This window comes from Coregonus lavaretus (genome assembly GCF_964263955.1).
Source record: "Coregonus lavaretus genome assembly, contig: HAP1_SCAFFOLD_7384, whole genome shotgun sequence".
Lineage (NCBI taxonomy): Eukaryota > Metazoa > Chordata > Actinopteri > Salmoniformes > Salmonidae > Coregonus > Coregonus lavaretus.
In genome coordinates, this window is record NW_028159135.1 from 5,001 (window position 1) to 24,399 (window position 19,399).

General features: G+C 47.0%; 1 protein-coding gene across 1 annotated transcript in view; it reads left to right on the forward strand.

Moving 5' to 3' along the window:
- The window catches only part of LOC311123252 (signal peptide, CUB and EGF-like domain-containing protein 1), a gene marked incomplete at both ends in the record, with an annotated part of 19,330 nt that extends 3,005 nt beyond the window's left edge, over window positions 1-16,325 (forward strand). The window contains 2 exons of the mRNA XM_084197508.1: window positions 9,145-9,234; window positions 16,209-16,325. Coding sequence (XP_084053634.1) covers window positions 9,145-9,234; window positions 16,209-16,325 — 207 coding nt within the window. The remainder of the gene's footprint in view (window positions 1-9,144; window positions 9,235-16,208) is intronic.
- Window positions 16,326-19,399: the final 3,074 nt, after the last annotated feature.

Here is a 19,399-nt window from a genome sequence, read left to right on the forward strand (position 1 = left end):
GTGTAGATGAGGCTGGGCTTAGTCAGGTTATGCTAGAGGATGAGGAGAGTATAGTGGGGAAGGGTAAGCGACTAGGGGGGGGGTGGAGGAGGGTGTCAAGCGGAAGAGGAAAAAGGGGGAGAAGAAAGGAGGTGGGAGGGCAGAGGCTGGTGTGGTGAAAGGCACCAAGGAACCTTTGCCTGGTGCTGGGGGGGAGGCCCCGACTAGAGAGGAAGAGCAGGTGGTCAGGATGGGAGATGGAGATGAGGAGGAGGAAGGTGAGTCTGAGGAGGAAGACGATGAGGAGGATTTATTTTCAGACTCCTCCTCAATGGGTCCAGAGCTGACAGCCAGTCAGTCAGAGGGGTCAAAGTACACGGTGAGGGAACTGTCAAGGTGCTATGAAAAATGAGGGGCATGGTGTCCTCTCACCCAGGAAACGGTTTAGGTTGAGGAAGTGGGTCACAACCGTGCGTAAAAGGCTACCTTCAGACACTGTTTAGATGAACGTTTTCTTTCTGGCACTGGGGCTTTTTGAGCTTTGCTATTGGTCTCTTTTTTTTCTGGCTTTTCTCCCACTTCTTATGGAGACTCTTTGGGTAGGCTCGCTTAATATTAATGGCGCCAGAGATGCGGGAAAGAGGAGTGTGTTGGGTGAATATGTAAAACAAACAAAAAAGTACAGGTGTTGTTCCTGCAGGAGACGCATAGCGATGTGGTGAATGAAGGAGATTGGGGGCTCTGGTGGAAAGGGGCAAGTGTGCTGAGCCATGGGACAAATGTTAGTGCAGGGGTGGCAGTCCTTTTTGTACCAGGTCTGTCTGTAAAAATCTGCTCCTCAAAAGAGGTGTGTAGGGGTAGACTGCTTGTAGTAAAAGCAGAAATTAACATCCAGGGTTTTGTCTTTATAAATGTGTATGCGCCTAACACAGGGAGAGAGAGGGGTATTCTATTTGGGTGTCTTAGACAGGAACTCTCACAGATATCGCCTGAGGAGACGCTGGTGGTCAGCGGGGCCTGGAACTGTACGATGGATTTTACGAAAGACAGAAATGGGGAGGAGCCTTATTCAGGTTCAGTGGGGGTGTTAAGGGACATTATTTATCAGTTTGACCTAGTGGATGTTTGGAGAACTAGACATCCCAACACAAGACAGTATACATGGGTGAAGGTCTTTGGGGCTAGGGTGAGTGCAGCCTGGCTTGATCGATTGTACATGTCCAGGAATCAGAGCAATAGGCTGTTGGGCGCTACCATTCTCCCGGTGGGTTTTTCGGATCATCACATAACCATGGCTCGGCTGTCTATTTCACCAGGGCCTCGGCAGGCATCCTATTGGAAGTTTAATGTAAAGCTCTTACAAGGTGCCACTTTTTGCTCAGGTTTCCAGACTTTTTGGGAAAGGTGGGGGCAGCGAAGAGAGGAGTATTAGTCTCTGAGTCAATGGTGGGATGTGGGAAAAGTCCAAATTCGGCTTTTCTGCCAACTGTATACAGCTCTCTCATCCTCAGAGGCTAGGAGAGTATTGGGGGAACTCGAGCGTAGTATTAGTGAGATGGAGGTAGAGCTGGTGGGGCAAGGCAATGTAGGCCTCCAGGCTAATTTAGCTGAACTACGTGGGGACCTGGGCAGTTTTTTCCAGGTTAAAGCAAAGGGAGCACTTGTAAGAGCTAGGTTCTCCATGCTCAAGGACATGGATGCTCCCAGCTCCTTCTTCTTTGGTTTGGAAAGACAGAGCGGTGAAGCCAAGGGTATGCATTGTCTACGGCTTTCGGATGGGCAGGTGACCTCTGTGGTGGGGGAGATGCCTTATACAACTATACTGAGTTGTATAAGACAGAACTGTGTGATCCTATGTGTGCTCAGGTTTTGTTTGCCGAACTCCCTAAGCTCTCTAAGGTACAGAGGGATGAAATTGACATTCCCCTGTTGTCCCATGAACTGGCAGAGGCCGTAACCCAGATGTCCCCCGGCCGTGCACGGGGGTTGATGGACTCCCAGTGGAGTTTAATAAAAAATTCTGGGGAATAATTGGACTGGACTTCTTTTGCGTGTTGCGTGAGTGCGTGGGGGTAGGAGAGTTGCCGATGAGCTGCCGGCGGGCGGCTCTGACTCTCCTGCCCAAAAAGGGGGACTTGTGTGAACTTAAGAACTGGAGGCCTGTGGCATTGCTCTGTGCGGACTACAAGATATTTGCCAAGGTCCTCGCTAACAGACTGAAGTCCCATCTGGACTCTATAGTACACAAGGATATATTGTGTACCAGGACGCTCAATCACGGACAACTTGTTCTTAATCAGGGACGTGTTGGACTTGTCGAGAGGTTCTAATGTGAGCTTTGGTCTGGTCTCTTTAGATCAAGAGAAGGCTTTTGATAGAGTGGACCATTTGTATCTGTTTAATGTGATGTCTGTGTTTGGGTTTGGGGAAAGGTATGTGAAGATGTTGTATGCTGGGGCATCATGTATGGTTAAGGTGGGAGGGGGGCTCAGTAGGCCAGTCTGGGTGAGGCGGGGCGTTAGACAAGGATGCCCTCTATCAGGGCAATTATATACACTAGCCATTGAGCCTTTTTTGGGCCTGCTACGCAGGAGACCGCAGGGAGTGTGCTGGACAGGCATAGCAGTGTCAGTGTATGCAGATGACGTTTCTGTAATGGTCAGGATATGCAGGCACTAGAGACTAGTCTGAAGGTGTACGAGGGAGCTTCGTCAGCTAAGGTAAACTGGGGCAAGAGCAAAGCTCTGTTATGTGGTGCATGGGGGGATAGGGCCCCTCCTCTGCTTCCAGGGGGTTTGCAGTGGGGTTGTGAAGGGCTTAACATTTTGGGGGTGTACCTGGGCTCGGAGAGGTGGGTCAGGAGGAACTGGGAGGGGCTGTCACAGGCAGTGGTGTCAAGACTGGCCAGGTGGAGGTGGCTCCTGTCCCAAGTGTCATATAGAGGGAGGGTGCTGATAATCAACAACCTGGTGGCATCTTCCCTGTGGCATAAACTGGCTGTCCTCAACCCCCCGCCGGTCTGCTCGCAGACCTGCAATACAAGCTGGTGGATTTTTTCTGGTCGGGCCATCACTGGCTGAAGGCGGCAGTGTTGTAAATGAAGGAGGTCAGGGCCTGGTGGAACTGGAGAGCGGGGTGGCGAGACTGCTCTACCATACTGATGTCGGATGGAGGGAGCCAGCATGCACGCTGCTGAGGAGAGCTGGCGGATTAGGGTTGGACCGGCAGCTATTCCTCATGAGGCTGGAGGGGCTGAGAACAGCAGGTCTCTGATTTTTACTCTGCGGTGCTGAGGGCCTGGCAGCTACTAAGGCCCACACGAGAAGGGGGTGTGGAGCCTGGGCTGTGGGTGTGGGAGGAGCCTATCTTCCACAACCCAGCCATCCTTTTGAGATCGGTTCAGTCGGCCACCCTGAAGAGGCGACTGATGACAGCGGGATTACTAAGGCTGGGTGACCTGCGCCTGCTGGGAGAGGAGGGGTGGAAAACCCCAGAAGTCCTAGCACAACAAACAGGACTAACATTACATTTTACATTTACATTTTTGTAATTTATTAGACGCTCTTATCCAGAGCGACTTACAGTTAGTGAGTGCATACATTTTTCATACTAAAACATCTCTTAGGCTGCTGGAGAGATTCCTGGGGAAGTCCAGGAGGTACTGTCTGAGCCGGTAAAGGGGGTGTTCGAGCGGCCAAAGGGGGAGGGGCCACCAATGTTTCCACCACTGCATGTGAAGGCAGAGACTGGGGACTGGCAAGGGGGTCTGGAGGACTTGTTAGATTTTAACACTCCGAGCCTGGGGGAGTTTGAAGGGGTAGGAGGTAAAGCCTTCTACAACCTCTGCGTTAAGGTAAGGAACATCAGGAGCCTAACAGGAGTGAAAGCAGATCCGTGGCAGGGGGTATGTGGGGCAGAGAGTATGGTGGGTTTTAGATGGAGGGGGCTCTACAAACTTCCAGTACCAAAGAGGTCAGGGGACCTCCAGTGGAGGGTTTTACATGGAGCCCTGGCCACTAACAGCTGGTTGGCACGGGTTGAACCGGGAGTCGGACAGGGGTGTCCTTTCTGTGTCATGAGTGAAACTGTGATTCATGTGTTTTCTGTGTGCGCCAGGTTAATGCCTTTAATGTCTCTGTTGGAATGTCTGTGTGAGAGGTTGGGGGTGGAGTTTACTGTCGGGATGTTTATAATGGGGTACAGGTATTCAAATAAGGAAAAGGCTAAATGTGTGTTGTTGAATTTTCTGTTTGCTCAGGCAAAGTTAGCTATTTGGATAACAAGGAGGAACAGGGTCAAAGGTGGAGGGATAACAGACCCTTTACTATTATTTAATGGGATGCTCTCTGCGCGCCTTAGGGTGGGATTTGAGTTCTATAAAATGATAAAAAGTGTGGAGATGTTTCAAGAGATATGGTGTGTTGGGGGGGCTGTCTGTATAGCTGGAAGATGGTCTGGATATACGGTTGTAGAAGTGGTGAGGTTTGGGTTATTGTGATGTGTGTTGTTGTTTTTGTATCATGGGGTATAGGGAAAGGTGAGTATGCAGTGGGGGGGGGGGGGGGGTTTAATGAAATGAGGATGTACCATTAAAGAAAGACAAAAAGTCAAGTCTCTCTCTCTCTCTCTCTCTCCTCTCTCTCTCTCTCTCTCTCTTTCCTCTCTCTCTCTCTCTCTCTCTCTCTCCTCTCTCTCTCTCTCTCTCTCTCTCCTCTCTCTCTCTCTCTCTCTCTCTCTCTCTCTCATCTCTCTCTCTCTCTCTCTCTCTCTCTCTCTCTTTCTCATTCTCTTTCAATCACACACAAATACACCTGTACCTGTATACACACTCACTGACAAGCACACACTTTGACTGCAGACAAAGTAGCCAGTGTAGTAGTAGAGTGTTAACGTGTCAGGGAGTGGGAGGAGTAATAGAGGGTGTTTTGGGGTTAGATCGCTAGGTAGGGCTCTATTGGAAACTGGAAAATTAATAGTTGAGACGTCTCAGAAGTTGAAAAACACATTCATCATCTTCATTCCCCCAGAAAAGTCAGCGTAACGCATGCCAGAGAGATGCCAGGCCCGCATGCTACCATTTGCCAAATGGCAAACTTTTACGCCCGGCTGTCAATGTGGCCGTATCCCGTGACTATGGCGGCGCCGAAGCCGAACAGAGAGGAAATGTTCATGAATTTTTTTTCTGGGGGAATTTGCAGAATATAAATGAGAGGTTCCAAGTAAGTGAAAAGGTTTTTAATGATTATTTTTCTTAGCCTTCCTTCCAACGGACCCCAGTCCCACATTTGGCTCGGAAGCTTGGACGTACCAAATCGTATTTCTTCTGGCTTTAAATTTTTTTTATTACTCCAATGTTTTTTGGGTGCACAGAGATGTTCCTGAACGTTCCCTGAGCGTTCCAAAGGGAGCCTGGCGGTGTCTGTCTGTCTGTCCATAACGAGACAGTGATTTACAGACTCCCTTGTTTCTCCATAGCTCCTAAACAAGGTTTATCACACCGAGTTGCAAAATCCATGGCAACCTAAAGCAGATTGGCAGATACACAAACTATTTTTTATTTGTGTTACATTATACCAGTTAGTCAAAGTCTGTACATATGTCCCTAGAATGAGTTAAACCATTTCTGGAGTTGACTAAGGTCAGATGCATCTGAGATTAGGCAAGACACTGAACACAATACCTCAGGGTTCCCCAACTGGAGGCCCGCGGGCAGAATTTGTCCCGCGGGTGGTTTTATTTGGCCCTACAAGTGTTCTGAGCAGACAAAATATTATTATTATTTATTTATTTTCATTGTTGGACATATGACAGTAAAAACACCAGGAAATCAGCTCCAAGTGATTTTAATTTAGCAAATCTGTTGCCAAGTATTCCCACGCATAATAGACGTGATCGTATACAAATGTAAGCAAGGTTGGAAATTATTGTTTTAGTCATATCTGTTTGGGCTTCTTGCAAATTACTTCTCTACAAATTATTTATAATTATGTTCCGCCCCCCGACCATCCACGCATGAAAAAATAGGCCGTGGCTGAATCTAGTTGATGATCCCTGCAATACCTGTTCTAACTGGAATTAAAACACACACACCACACACACACACACACACACACACACACACACTCACACACACACACAGGTCTTCTGTCATGTCACAAGTAAACCCTTTTTCTGTGTGTTGTCATTCCTGCTGTGCTAGAACACTGGAGAAGCCCTCTCTCTCCCCACAAACAGATCTCTACTGTACAGTATCATCAATGCTGTGTTCTCACAGAATCTCACAGAACTGCCTTCATTTTGTGCCCATAACCTTTTCCTTTCCAGCCATGCGAGGAGCAACGCAATCCACTACGAAAGAAGAGGAAAACCTCTGAAAGAATGAAAGAAAGAGAGAAACCCTGTTCTCCTTCTCCCTCTGTCCCGTGTCTTTTTCTCTATGGCGAGAGGAAACGCCCTTCTGTGTCTGTGGTCTGAGTGTCCCAACTGCTCTGTCACTGGGCCCACCTTTGACCCACCTTTTGTGGAGCGCTGTCTCTAGTGCTCCTCCTCTTCCTCCTTCTCCTCCTCCTCCTCCTCTTCCTACCTACCTCCTCCTCCTGCTTTCTGGTGATAGTTACTGATTGCCTGTCTTGTCTGAGCATCCATGTTCAAATTCAATTCACTAAGGGTTAAAAATCCTTACCTCAAAGGAATTAAGATTATAAAAGGGAATTAAATTAAAGTTTATTAAAGACTCTTGGGGGGAACTAATATACAATGATACAGGATTAGAGCGAACATCTCAGTTGCAGCCTGATCTAACATTACATAGAGCTACCCACCCAAACCCAAAACAAACATCGCTCCAAACACCCCCCCCCCCCCCCTCCAACCTGCAATATGCCCCCCTCCCCCTAACAGTACAGTACAATGGCCTCAACAAGCAAACAAAATCCTGTTACTGTGGCAACCCCCAAAACCCATGTTACCCCTCACCCCCACCCATCAGCACCTCCTCCCTCATCCACCTGTAGAGTCAGGGACCAGTACCCCTGCCTGTTTCTCAATAACACCTCTGCCTCCGCCATGCCGTCATCCCAGCCAGCCGCATGCATTCTCAATCTGACACACTCTCCATGTCTGCCAGCCCGTCCGTCTGTACGTCCGTCTGTCCTCACCATACCTATACCTCTGTCACTAATCTACACAACCCTTCTGCCTGTCTGCGTTTCTGTCTGTCTGGCTGCATGGGAGATCCTACTGTTCTGCATTTTCCGTTTGATTTCCTTTTTGTTCTTGCTATTGTAATTTTTTTATTTAATTTTTCCCCTTCCTTGAATTGCAGTTACATTAATAGCAACCAACTCTTGTCCTCCTGTTTTCTTACAGTGCATCGTTACTGTTCTCCTCTTAGCTGTAGTGTACTCTTATGGATTCATTCCTCCCTCCCTTCAGTGATTATGTCCTGTGTAAGTTCTGCTCTCTCTCTAAACAACCCCTCAGAAGGCCTTCTCTAAAGGGACCTTAGAACTGCTGGTTCCTTTAGGAGTGTCCTGGAGTCCTCTCTTCTCCTCCTCCTCCTCACCCTTTCTTACACACCCACCCACTCACATACACCCACTTTCACACGCTCATACACACGTGCACACACACCCTCACACTCAAGCATGCACACACTCACAAGCACTCACATCCATACACCAGCACATAATTGCACAGTCACCCATACACACACACACGCACAAACACACACACACACATACATGCACATACGCACACACACACCTAACGTTAGTTGAGAGCCAGAAAGCCTCCATTCATTTGTGAACACTGCTTCAGAGAGTCCTTCACTTTGTCTACCAAACCTTCCCAAACTAACCGCCTGAGAAAGACCAGTAACGGGCCAAGCCAGGGGTGACCAGGGGGGGCTTTAGTTACCCTTTCCTCCCTCCTCACCCAAAATCCCCCTCCATAGGACTTTGTACATCAAAGACAGTCCTAGTTCCATTGTACTGAGTGGCAGTGCCCTGGCCTGCCCCCCCATTCAGTGCTTCAGAGAGAGATGCTCATTCAGAGCCTAATGACTCTGATGTCCCAGTGAAAGACTCCCTCTCTTCCCAAGGCCCAGTAGCGCTCCTCACCACCCCTGCCCATCCATTCTAACACAGCGTTTGCTGATGCATAGCTGCGTTTGCTCAGCTGCATATCTGCATGTTCATCTTAACCGTAACCCCATCCCCAACCTTTCCCCTCTCCCTTCTCACCCCTCCCTCCATCCGCCCACCGCCCGGCTTGGGAACATGGTTTCCAGCGTTGACTGTTAAAGCCAGTTGTGATGTGTTCCATAGACAAACAGGCAACCAGCGCTGCCCCCAGACTACCTCCTTCTCCTCTCCTCTATGCATGCCCTCTCCATCCCTCCACTAGTCCCCAACCCCATTTATTGATGTGTGTTCCTCCTCTCTTCTTCTTCTCTTTTTCTCTCTCTCTTCCCTTTCTTTCTTTCTTTCTTTCTTTCATTTTGTCATTCTGAAGTCCTTGGACTCTCTCCCTCCCTCAGTAGTGTCTGTCTGATCTGGTGGCTTGTATAGCCTCTTGTCTTTACCCTTTCTCGTCACCCTTTCCCCCTCTTCTGTTGTCACCCCCCCCTGCTTCTTACCCACACTCATGCAGCTTGTCTTGGACATGTTTGCTCATCCTTCCCTCTACTCCTCCTCCCTTTCCTCCTCCCCCTCTTCCTCCTTTTTGGATGTGAGGGAATCATTGCTGAGAGTGTGTGGCCATTTGATATGGAAGACAGAAACAGCAACGGCTACAACATCAACGTCAACAAACTCCCCCACACATCCCTAAATTATCTTTTTATTTGAACTTCAATTTTTTCCAATTGTCCCCTACCCCCACCCTTACCCTCATCCTGCTTCTTTTTTAAGCTAAAAGACTGATTCTGATTGAAACTTACTTCATTTTGTTTGCTATCTGGGACTTTTGGATTTGTTTTTGGGATTAACACTCTAACAGGGATTTGGCGCTTTTTCATGGCTTCTTGCTTCTTGGCTTTGGTTTTGCTCAAACGCCAAGAGGGGCTGACTTGACTTGACGTCTCGGGCGGCAGCAGGCGGTGGACATTGGGCTTCTAATTAACCTTACTGCTCACTGTTTGTCCCCTTGTCACTTGTGTTTTAGAGAGAGATGAGGCTGCAATTGAGAGCTCTGAGTTCAATGCCACGTCAGTAGCTGATGTGGACAAGCGGGTGAAACGGCGGCTACTTATGGGTAACTCTTTTCTTCCTCTTTCTATGTGTTGCCATGGCGCTTGTGCTTGTATCCCCCCTTTACTCTCTCTCTCTCTTTTTCTTTTTTCTTTTATTTTTTAATGAAAGTCCTTGGTACCCTCTATGTCCACCCTCAAGGTCCAAGTCTGTTGGTAAACTTCTCCAACCCTGCTCCCACCTCTCCCCATCTCCCATCTCGGCAGAAGATCCATGTTCTCTAGAGTTCCCACAGTAACTAACAGTTACTCCTGTAGGCAGCTACTCATCACTCCAAAGATTAGACTGACATGGTCGGGCACCACTCCTCAAGTACTACAGAGTCTTTGGACATAAAGGAAAGTTTATGGTCAACGAAAAAGGTATTGAAGAACTTGGGACTTGACCATTGTTACATGGTTTCATGTTCACTATTAAGGCGAAAAGGTTCCTGTAATATTTTAAACACCCTCAGTTCTTCCTTCCCCCTCCCCATGATGATACTCATGGCTTGGAGGGAACAGTACACGAGGAGCCGTTCCAGATCCATCCCATTATCTTTGGCGTTGTCATGGAGAACATCTCAGCTAGTATCTTTGAAGAGTCTCTATCTGCAGAGTCTCTTTGCCTATAATCAAATCAAATTGTATTTGTCACATACACGTGTTTAGCAGAAATGGATGACATTCAATCAAATCCACCATCTGGAAGACAAATCATCAATCTTATGTTGTGAGAATGTACTTTTGGATTCATTTATTCAATAAACTCTACTGCAGTGCTTGCCTTGCCTACTTCCAGATAGCGGTTTTGATTGAATAGACACCTAAGTCTTTAATATTGGTTACCTATAACTTCCCATCCCTCCTGTAGCATAATTTCCGTCTCATTCCCCTTGGCCAGTTATATGTTCTAGCATGACCCTTGCAGTACCAACATATCTGGAACCTTACTACTCAAGGGATGTCTTTCAGAGGGCCCTTAACCATTTATTATTACTATGTGCCCATCGCCATCTTCTCATTTCAGACTGCCACCCTACACTGTCGATGAGAGACAGGCTCCAGATACTGTATCTACACTGTAGGTTCATCAATGGATTCATCAATGGATGACTCAGTCAATTAGTATAAAACAAATTAAATGAATACACAAATGAATAAAAGCATGAATAGTTAACCCTTTCCCGACTCAGTGGAGGAAGATACATCCATTCAACAGTAGTGACTGACTGTTGAACGAAAATCAATCCCCAGAGTTGGTGAGAAATGACAAACAACATGGATCTCAGACAACGTATGCCAATAAACTCCTAGATAACACCATTCTGTACATAGTCTGTCCCTGTGTTCCTTCCTTTTCCCTCTTTCAGACCTCGAACCCCTGTCCTGTAAAGTTCTACCTGACTGTTTAAGTGTGGTTTCAATATTTCTCCCTTTCATGGAAATATCTCAACTAATATGGACTAACCACTAAACCAGACTAAACGGGTGAACCCCCACTAATATCTAACTAATACTGCATTTCCTGAGCCTTTGGAGCCTCGGAGCAGCATTTCCCTCTTGGTTTCTTATGGATCTGTTTCCTTTATTTTATTATTTTGTTTTCAACATGGAGACCTAAGTCAGTCAGTCATGCAGACATCCTGAGCTTGTATGTGCTGTTACTGTGATTTATTGGTGCCTGTAGGTTTCTCCCATACAAAGGCAGATCTTACTTCAACAGGTGATGACTTTGGCCAGTAAATGGGTGGGAGGGGTCATTGGTTAAGGGTAGGGTGGGGTGGGGGTTGAGGTTGGGGGTTGATTGTTGGTAACAAAACTCCACCTATCTCCTCTAATTGTTAACTTTTCCATCCTTCTCATCTTTCCTCAGTTTAAGAATTTCCCCCTGCCTGACTCAGTCCTGTTGTTTTCATATCTGATGATGTCACCGTTGATGCTCCTCCCCTTCATTCCAACACTGTATCCTCCATTATTTCTATAACCCCCATCTCACATTTGATATCTCTGTCTCACCATGATTTATGTTTTTAGCCCGCTCTATATGACCTGTGTTATTGAGATGTTTTTATCCTAACTTTTTTATTTGCAGGTTTTTTTTTAATACTCTACAGGTCTGATTAGTCTGATTACCATTGTCATCTCAGAAATCTCATTTTCACTAGATTCGTCTCACTTGATTATTTCCAGGCAGGTCGTTAGTCCAAATTATAATTGAAACCAATAGAAGGCAAATTATTTTAAGCAGGGGAGAATAGATCTACTGTAGGTATTACTATAGTATAGGAGGAGACTATGGAAGTCTTTAGAACAGCCCTGAACTGGCCTGGTCTGTCCGGCAACAGCATGTTAGATTTGACACTGTGCTCCATTCGTCTGCCTGCTTTGACACACAGCGTTCCTGACTCTCTCTCTCTCTGTACGTCTGCTGCTGCTGTAGGCCTTGGCCCATAGCACTGGAGCCCAGATTGATCAAGACAGATTAAACTGGAACCTGGGCTATAATGAAAAATAGATGGAGAAAAAGCCTGATCGAGAGAGCGAGAGGAATGAGTGAAGAAAGTGAAAGTTCCAGCACAGAAAAAGCCAGGGCATTTCAAAGTTCTACTAATTTAGGAATTAAAAAATGTCAATTAAACCAGCATGAGAGAGAGAGAGAGAGAGAGAGAGAGAGAGAGAGAGAGAGAGAGAGAGAGAGAGAGAGAGAGAGAGAGAGAGAGAGAGAGAGAGAGAGAGAGAGAGAGAGAGAGAGAGAGAGAGAGAGAGAGAGAGAGAGAGAGAGAGAGAGAGAGAGAGAGAGAGAGAGAGAGAGAGAGACTATAGCTACACTGACCTCGGCTGCTGAAGAGTCCAAATAAACCACTCACCTAGGACAGATGGGCTGAGCTTGGCATGTGTGTGTGTGGATAGCGTGATTGCAGGACCAGGGCAGCGCTGACAGCTGGTTTAGGTACCCATGACACAGTGAAGGGGGATCCTGTTAGCTAGGCCCTGCTGAAAGACGATCGTGCCCCTACAGCTCAGTCAGTATCCGTGTGGAGGGTTGATGGGACTTGGCATGATGCTTAATAAAGCACAACCACTTCTCTTTTCTCATGACTCCATCTTAATCAATAGAACATGTGTCCTCTCTGAGAGAAGATGTGTGTCTTACTGAGAGAGAGAAGGGAAGGGCCTGCATGGAGATATGACTGGTCAGCATGTCTGTGTGTGTGAGGAGTATGAGGGACGTGTGTGTGTGTGTACACCCACTGTCTATCTCTCCACTCCTGACGTCAGCAGAGCAGAGCAGGTCAGTCAGTCTGCCCAGAGCATGTGTGAGCATGGCAGGTATCTTAGAGATGGATGAGAGGAGAGAGAGAGAGAGACAGTGAGATGGAGGGGTGTGATGTCAGGGGTGTCACTGTTGATTTGTACTGGCTCTCAGCCAACACACAACTGGCCCTGCTGCCGCTGCTCACACAAACAAGACAGACAAGTAATCTTAATCTGTCACCATGGAGATGAGAGCTGGTTCCCTTGAATGGATACATCCAACCACCAATCTCCCCCAGTATGTCTCCACCAGAAACTCCCCCAAACCCCCACTCCCTTTTCCAAAAAAGAGGTGTTACCCTGTCCCTCTTCCTCTTGTCAGCTTCAGCACGTTGACTAGAGCCAATAAGATTGAGACACAGGGAAGCAGAATGGATGGCTGTGAATAGAAGAGTGTTAGCCTTTGTAGAAAAGTTGTAATGCTGGATCAGGGTCATTTTTTTTTTTTCGTGATAGAGGCGGACAGAGAGACGTCAGACAGTCATTGACTAGGGAGGATGGTTATAAATATTGTCCTTACAGTCATAGCATACAGTGTGCATGAGACAGAAACATGCAGGGGTAGGAGAGGGGAGGAAGTGGGAAGGGGGTTCACAGGGGCTGTTCGGGGGTAGGTTGAGCATGTCCAGTACATCAATCACAGTGTGTTTGGGCGGGCGGCGGGTCTGTGTTCCTGTGTGCAGCCTTGCCCTGGGGGTGGGCGGGCCTGGCTCGTCAGAGCAGGAGAGGGGCTCTGAGCAGGACTCACGCTGAGCTAATGATAGGGCCCATTGCTTTCAGTAGTATAAATCACTCTGACCCATTAACAGCCCCATACACACACAACAACGCACATACTCATGCACACACACGCACACACACACACACACACCTGAGTGGAACGTTTGCAGGGGTCTGCTGCCGTACCCTACAGCACCCATCAGACAAGCTACACTATATATACAAAAGTATGTGGACACCCCCCTTCAAATTAGTGGATTTGGCTATTTCAGCCACACCCGTTGCTGACAGGTGTATAAAATCGAGCACACAGCCATGCAATCTCCATAGCCTAACATTGGCAGTAGAATGGCTTTACTGAAGAGCTCAGTGACTTTCAACGTGGCACCATCATAGAATGCCACCTTTCCAACAAGTCAGTTCGTCAAATTTCTGCCCTGCTAGAGCTGCTGTAATTGGTGTTATTGTGAAGTGTAAACGTCTAGGAGCAACAACGGCTCAGCCGCGAAGTGGTAGGCCACACAAGCTCACAGAAAGGGACCGCAGAGTGCTGAAGTGCGTACAAATTGTCTGTCCTCGGTTGCAACACTCACTACAGAGTTCCAAACTGCCTCTGGAAGCAATGCCAGCACAATAACTGTTAGTCGGGAGCTTCATGAAATAGGTTTCCATGGCCGAGCAGCCGCACACAAGCCTAAGATCACCATGCGCAATGGAGTGGCTGGAGTGGTATAAAGCTAGCCGCCATGGACTCTGGAGCAGTGGAAACGCATTCTCTGGAGTGAAGATTCACACTGCACCATCTGGCAGTCCTGTTTCAGCATGACAATGCCCCCGTGCACAAAGCGAGGTCCATACAGAAATGGTTTGTCGAAATCGGTGTGGAAGAACTTGACTGGCCTGCACAGAGCCCTGACCTCAACCCCATCAAACATCTTTGGAATAATTTGGAATGCCAACTGCGAGCCAGGCCTAATCGCCCAACATCAGTGCCCAACCTCACTAATGCTCTTGTGGCTGAACGGAAGCAAGTCCCCGCAGCAATGTTCCAACATCTAGTTGAAAGCCTTCCCAGGACAGTGTTATAGCAGCAAAGGGGGGACCAACTCCATATTAATGACCATGATTTTGGAATGAGATGTTCGACGAGCAGGTGTCCACATACTTTTGGTCATCTAGTGTACCAGGGAGATAAAGTATCTCACCTTCCCCTATTCCCTCTGTGTTTTCCTTTTCTAGGAATTAGGTTCAGTATCCCAAAAAGTGATCTGCATATCTATGAAACACACCAGTAGCCTCATTTAAAGTAGAGCCATTTTGGCACTGACAGCTTCTCTGTGGTGGTAGAAACTGGCGACCATGCTGGCTCTCACAGCACCCACCTGCAATTTGCTTTTGCTGCAAACAGACGGCCATGTTGGATCAGTCCACTGATGAGATGCCGTCAGTCCGTGACACTGCACTCATTGACAGTATTATGCTAATGCTGTGACCTCTAGAGCCGGACATGTTAGCTAGCCAGTCTGAAAGTGTTTATCCTCTTCCCTCCTCCCTTAAGGCAAGCACAGAACCTCTTTGCATTTAATGAGCTGGGAATAGGTGCCAGAGAGACAAGTGCACCATCTCTCATTTGCATACATGTCCATGTCCAAATAGCCAGAGCCATTTCAGCGTCTTCTGTCACCTTTAAAGGGATAGTTTGGGATTTTGGCTGAACTCGTGGATACCATTTTAATGTCTCTGTGTCCAGTATGAAGAAAGTTAGAGGTAGTTTCGCGAGCCAATGCTAACTAGCATTATCATTAGCTGTACCCAAAGACTTCCAGTCTTTGTGCTAAGCTAGTTAGCATTGCTCTCGAAACTACCTCTAACTTCCTTCATACAGGACGCAGAGACATAAAAATGGTATCCACGAGTTTGGGGAAGTAGATAAAGGCTTCGTTGTCAAAATCCCAAACTATCCCTTTAACTAAGCACATTCAACTGAGTCTTTTCCAGGAAATATCAGAAGCCTGCCAGACCCAAATAGTTAATCTGAAACTTTTCTTTATTAAATGTAGTAGCCTATTATTGATCCACTTTCTAATAACAGTGTACAGTTTCACCGTCCTCAGCAGTATCTGACGCCCATTGGGGATTAGTGAGCTCAGCTTTCCTAAAGCAACAGTGGGCTGCGCAGGTAAAGTGGAGATGCCATAAGGTGCTGTTTGTTTTGGGGTTAGCTCAGGCAATATATTCACAAGTCAGAGCAAACCTTATCTTGGCCACATACAATTACATTTTTTCCTGGAGTCAAAATATACACATTCAGTCCTACGTACTACTATTTGATCCCGCCACTAACTATATTTTAGATTCTCATGTTTTCTCTACTTAACGTTCAGTATCGTTTTTAACTAAATGTTTTCTTGTCATTTTTGGAAACAGGGCATACTTGTCTTAACTAGGCTACTGGCTATCAGCACATGTTGCCCATGAATCTCTTGTTTATATTTTGTAGAAATCTGTCTTTAATATTGGTCTACTAGGTGTTCCAATCAATTATGTTCAACAGAGAATCCGGAGTATGAGTTTATAATCGGTCTATGACCTGTCTATAACCTGTTTATGAACAGTCTATGACATTTCAACTGTGTACCGTCTCAAACCTGTCACTGGTCTGATGGATAACTAGAATGTCTTGACACGTGTTTAGTATTGTGGAAATTAAGTCTGAATGGGTATGATGAAAAAGCTATATACCCTGAAGACATGACATCACCCTGTTGTGTATTTCTCCATTGTATGTAGCCTCTTCTCAACCCACCCATCATATCTTCAGTGTCAACTGTTTCTCTCTTTTGGTCTTTTTGAATAGACCATTCTGCTCTTTAGATATGCGTACCAGTCAGTAGGTTAACACCCCTCCCCTACCCCCGCCCCTCCTCTCTTTTCTCCCACTGTATATTTTTGTTTTACCAAGAAACCTGTGCGGTGAACAATGGCGGCTGTGACCGGACGTGTAAGGACACGGCTACAGGGGTACGCTGCAGCTGCCCCGTGGGATTCACCCTGCAGCCAGACGGCAAGACCTGCAAAGGTCAGTGTATAGGTGTGTGTGTGTCCGTGTGTCTGTGTGTCTGTCACGGAATCAGCAGAGGCTGCTCCTCCTCCCTGCTCGGGCAGGCTTCGGAGTTTGTCGTCCCCGGAGTACTAGCTGCCACCGATCTATGTTTCGGTGTTTGACTTGTTGTGTCCTGATTGTGTACACCTGTTCCCCATTATGTTGAATTGTATTCCCTATTTAACCCTCTGTCGTGCATTGTGTGTTGTGTGTTATTGTTTGCGTCATCGGCAGTGTTCGTGTGCGGGTTGTTTGCTTCCTCCGATGTTTGGAGATTGTTTTTTCACTGGTTACTTTCGATTAAAATACGGTTTCCAGTAAGCTCTGTGTCCTGCGTGTGACTTCGCCTACTGCATTTCACTGTCGCCTTCTGACAGTGTCCGTGTGTGCCCCTACTGTCCTCTACTGCTCTCCTCTACCTCTTCTTTCCTTCCTCCTCCCTCTCCATGTGACGAGGGACTTTTACTCATGCCTTGATAGCACCCAACCCTTTAGTGTGCTCGTTTCATCTTGAGAACACACTGCTAGTGTTATTAAGAATGGAGACACATTCCGTATCAGGATTCGACCATATTTAGCCATTGTAACGCAATATGGGCAAAGGTGTGTGGTATTGAACGGTATTGAGTTGAGAGGATCCTTTGCGGAGGTGGTCCAGGGGTCCGGTATCTGTGGCTGGTATGAGTGGTATTTGAGTGATCTTGGGCCAAGACCAACCAACCCTGCGGCACCAAGTTCACTTCCCCTCCTCGAGTGGAGGAGAGAGAGGCTCCGGTCTCCGGCGTGGTCACTGGCAGTGCTGCTGTTGTTGTTGTTGATGTTACCGCTAAGCATTTCCACTTCCGAAATTCTGCCTGTGACGTCAAAGACAGTGGCCCAGGCCCGACCGGGCTGCCACACAGACACAGTGGAAGTTATTATTTTAGCAGATAGTCGATTGAGGCTTGTCCAAACAAACAGGGCTGAAGATGGTTCTGACTCCAGGGTTACCCTAAGGGAAAACACAGTGGTTCATGTGCAGTGGTACAGTGAGGGAAAAAAGTATTTGATCCCCTGCTGATTTTGTAAGTTTGCCCACTGACAAAGACATGATCAGTCTATCATTTTAATGGTAGGTTTATTTGAACAGTGAGAGACAGAATAACAACAAAATAATCCAGAAAAATGCATGTCAAAAAAGTTATATTGATTTGCATTTTAATGAGGGAAATAAGTATTTGACCCCTCTGCAAAACATGACTTAGTACTTGGTGGCAAAACCCTTGTTGGCAATCACAGAGGTCAGACATTTCTTGTAGTTGGCCACCAGGTTTGCACACATCTCGGGAGGGATTTTGTTCCACTCCTCTTTGCAGATCTTCTCCAAGTCATTAAGGTTTCGAGGCTGACGTTTGGCAACTCGAACCTTCAGCTCCCTCCACAGATGTTCTATGGGATTAAGGTCTGGAGACTGGCTAGGCCACTCCAGGACCTTAATGTGCTTCTTCTTGAGCCACTCCTTTGTTGCCTTGGCCGTGTGTTTTGGGTCATTGTCATGCTGGAATACCCACCCACGACCCATTTTCAATGCCCTGGCTGAGGGAAGGAGGTTCTCACCCAAGATTTGATGGTACATGGCCCCGTCCATTGTCCCTTTGATGCGGTGAAGTTGTCCTGTCCCCTTAGCAGAAAAACACCCCCAAAGCATAATGTTTCCACCTCCATGTTTGACGGTGAGGATGGTGTTCTTGGGGTCATAGGCAGCATTCCTCCTCCTCCAAACACGGCGAGTTGAGTTGATGCCAAAGAGCTCCATTTTGGTCTCATCTGACCACAACACTTTCACCCAGTTCTCCTCTGAATCATTCAGATGTTCATTGGAAAACTTCAGACGGCATGTATATGTGCTTTCTTGAGCAGGGGGACCTTGCGGGCGCTGCAGGATTTCAGTCCTTCACGGCGTAGTGTGTTACCAATTGTTTTCTTGGTGACTATGGTCCCAGCTGCCTTGAGATCATTGACAAGATCCTCCCGTGTAGTTCTGGGCTGATTCCTCACCGTTCTCGTGATCATTGCAACTCCACGAGTTGAGATCTTGCATGGAGCCCCAGGCCGAGGGAGATTGACAGTTCTTTTGTGTTTCTTCCATTTGTGAATAATCGCACCAACTGTTGTCACCTTCTCACCAAGCTGCTTGGCGATGGTCTTGTAGCCCATTCCAGCCTTGTGTAGGTCTACAATCTTGTCCCTGACATCCTTGGAGAGCTCTTTGGTCTTGGCCATGGTGGAGAGTTTGGAATCTGATTGATTGATTGCTTCTGTGGACAGGTGTCTTTTATACAGGTAATAAACTGAGATTAGGAGCACTCCCTTTAAGAGTGTGCTCCTAATCTCAGCTCGTTACCTATATAAAAGACACCTGGGAGCCAGAAATCTTTCTGATTGAGAGGGGGTCAAATACTTATTTCCCTCATTAAAATGCAAATCAATTTATAACATTTTTGACATGCATTTTTCTGGATTTTTTTGTTGTCATTCTGTCTCTCACTGTTCAAATAAACCTACCATTAAAATTATAGACTGATCATTTCTTTGTCAGTGGGCAAACGTACAATATCAGCAGGGGATCAAATACTTTTTTTTCCCTCACTGTATTTTTGGTATCAGGGATCATTGATATGTCTGAGGAACTGGAACACCATGGTCTGGCTTGCATGAGACACATTTGGGTGCATCTCAAGAGTGGCTACTTTATCTCCTCATCTCCACATCTCCTTTCCTTCATCTGCACTGATCTGAAGAAGAGACTGGGGAAGATAAAACAAAAGGGCTAAGAGTTTGCCTAGGACTGTTGAGTTGAGTTGGTTCACATCAGAGTAGTTGAAGAAGAACTACACTGAGGATATGAGGAGTGCTGTTGCTTCGCTGCTCAACCCAACTCTGCACACGTGACAAAACATGTTCGAGGAGGGGAACTGCTGTAGGAGTCGCCATAGGAACGACATGTATGTTACAGGGCGGAGGTGGCAGCGACTCTTTATGTCCAATGTTGTGTGTGTGTACTGTGTGCC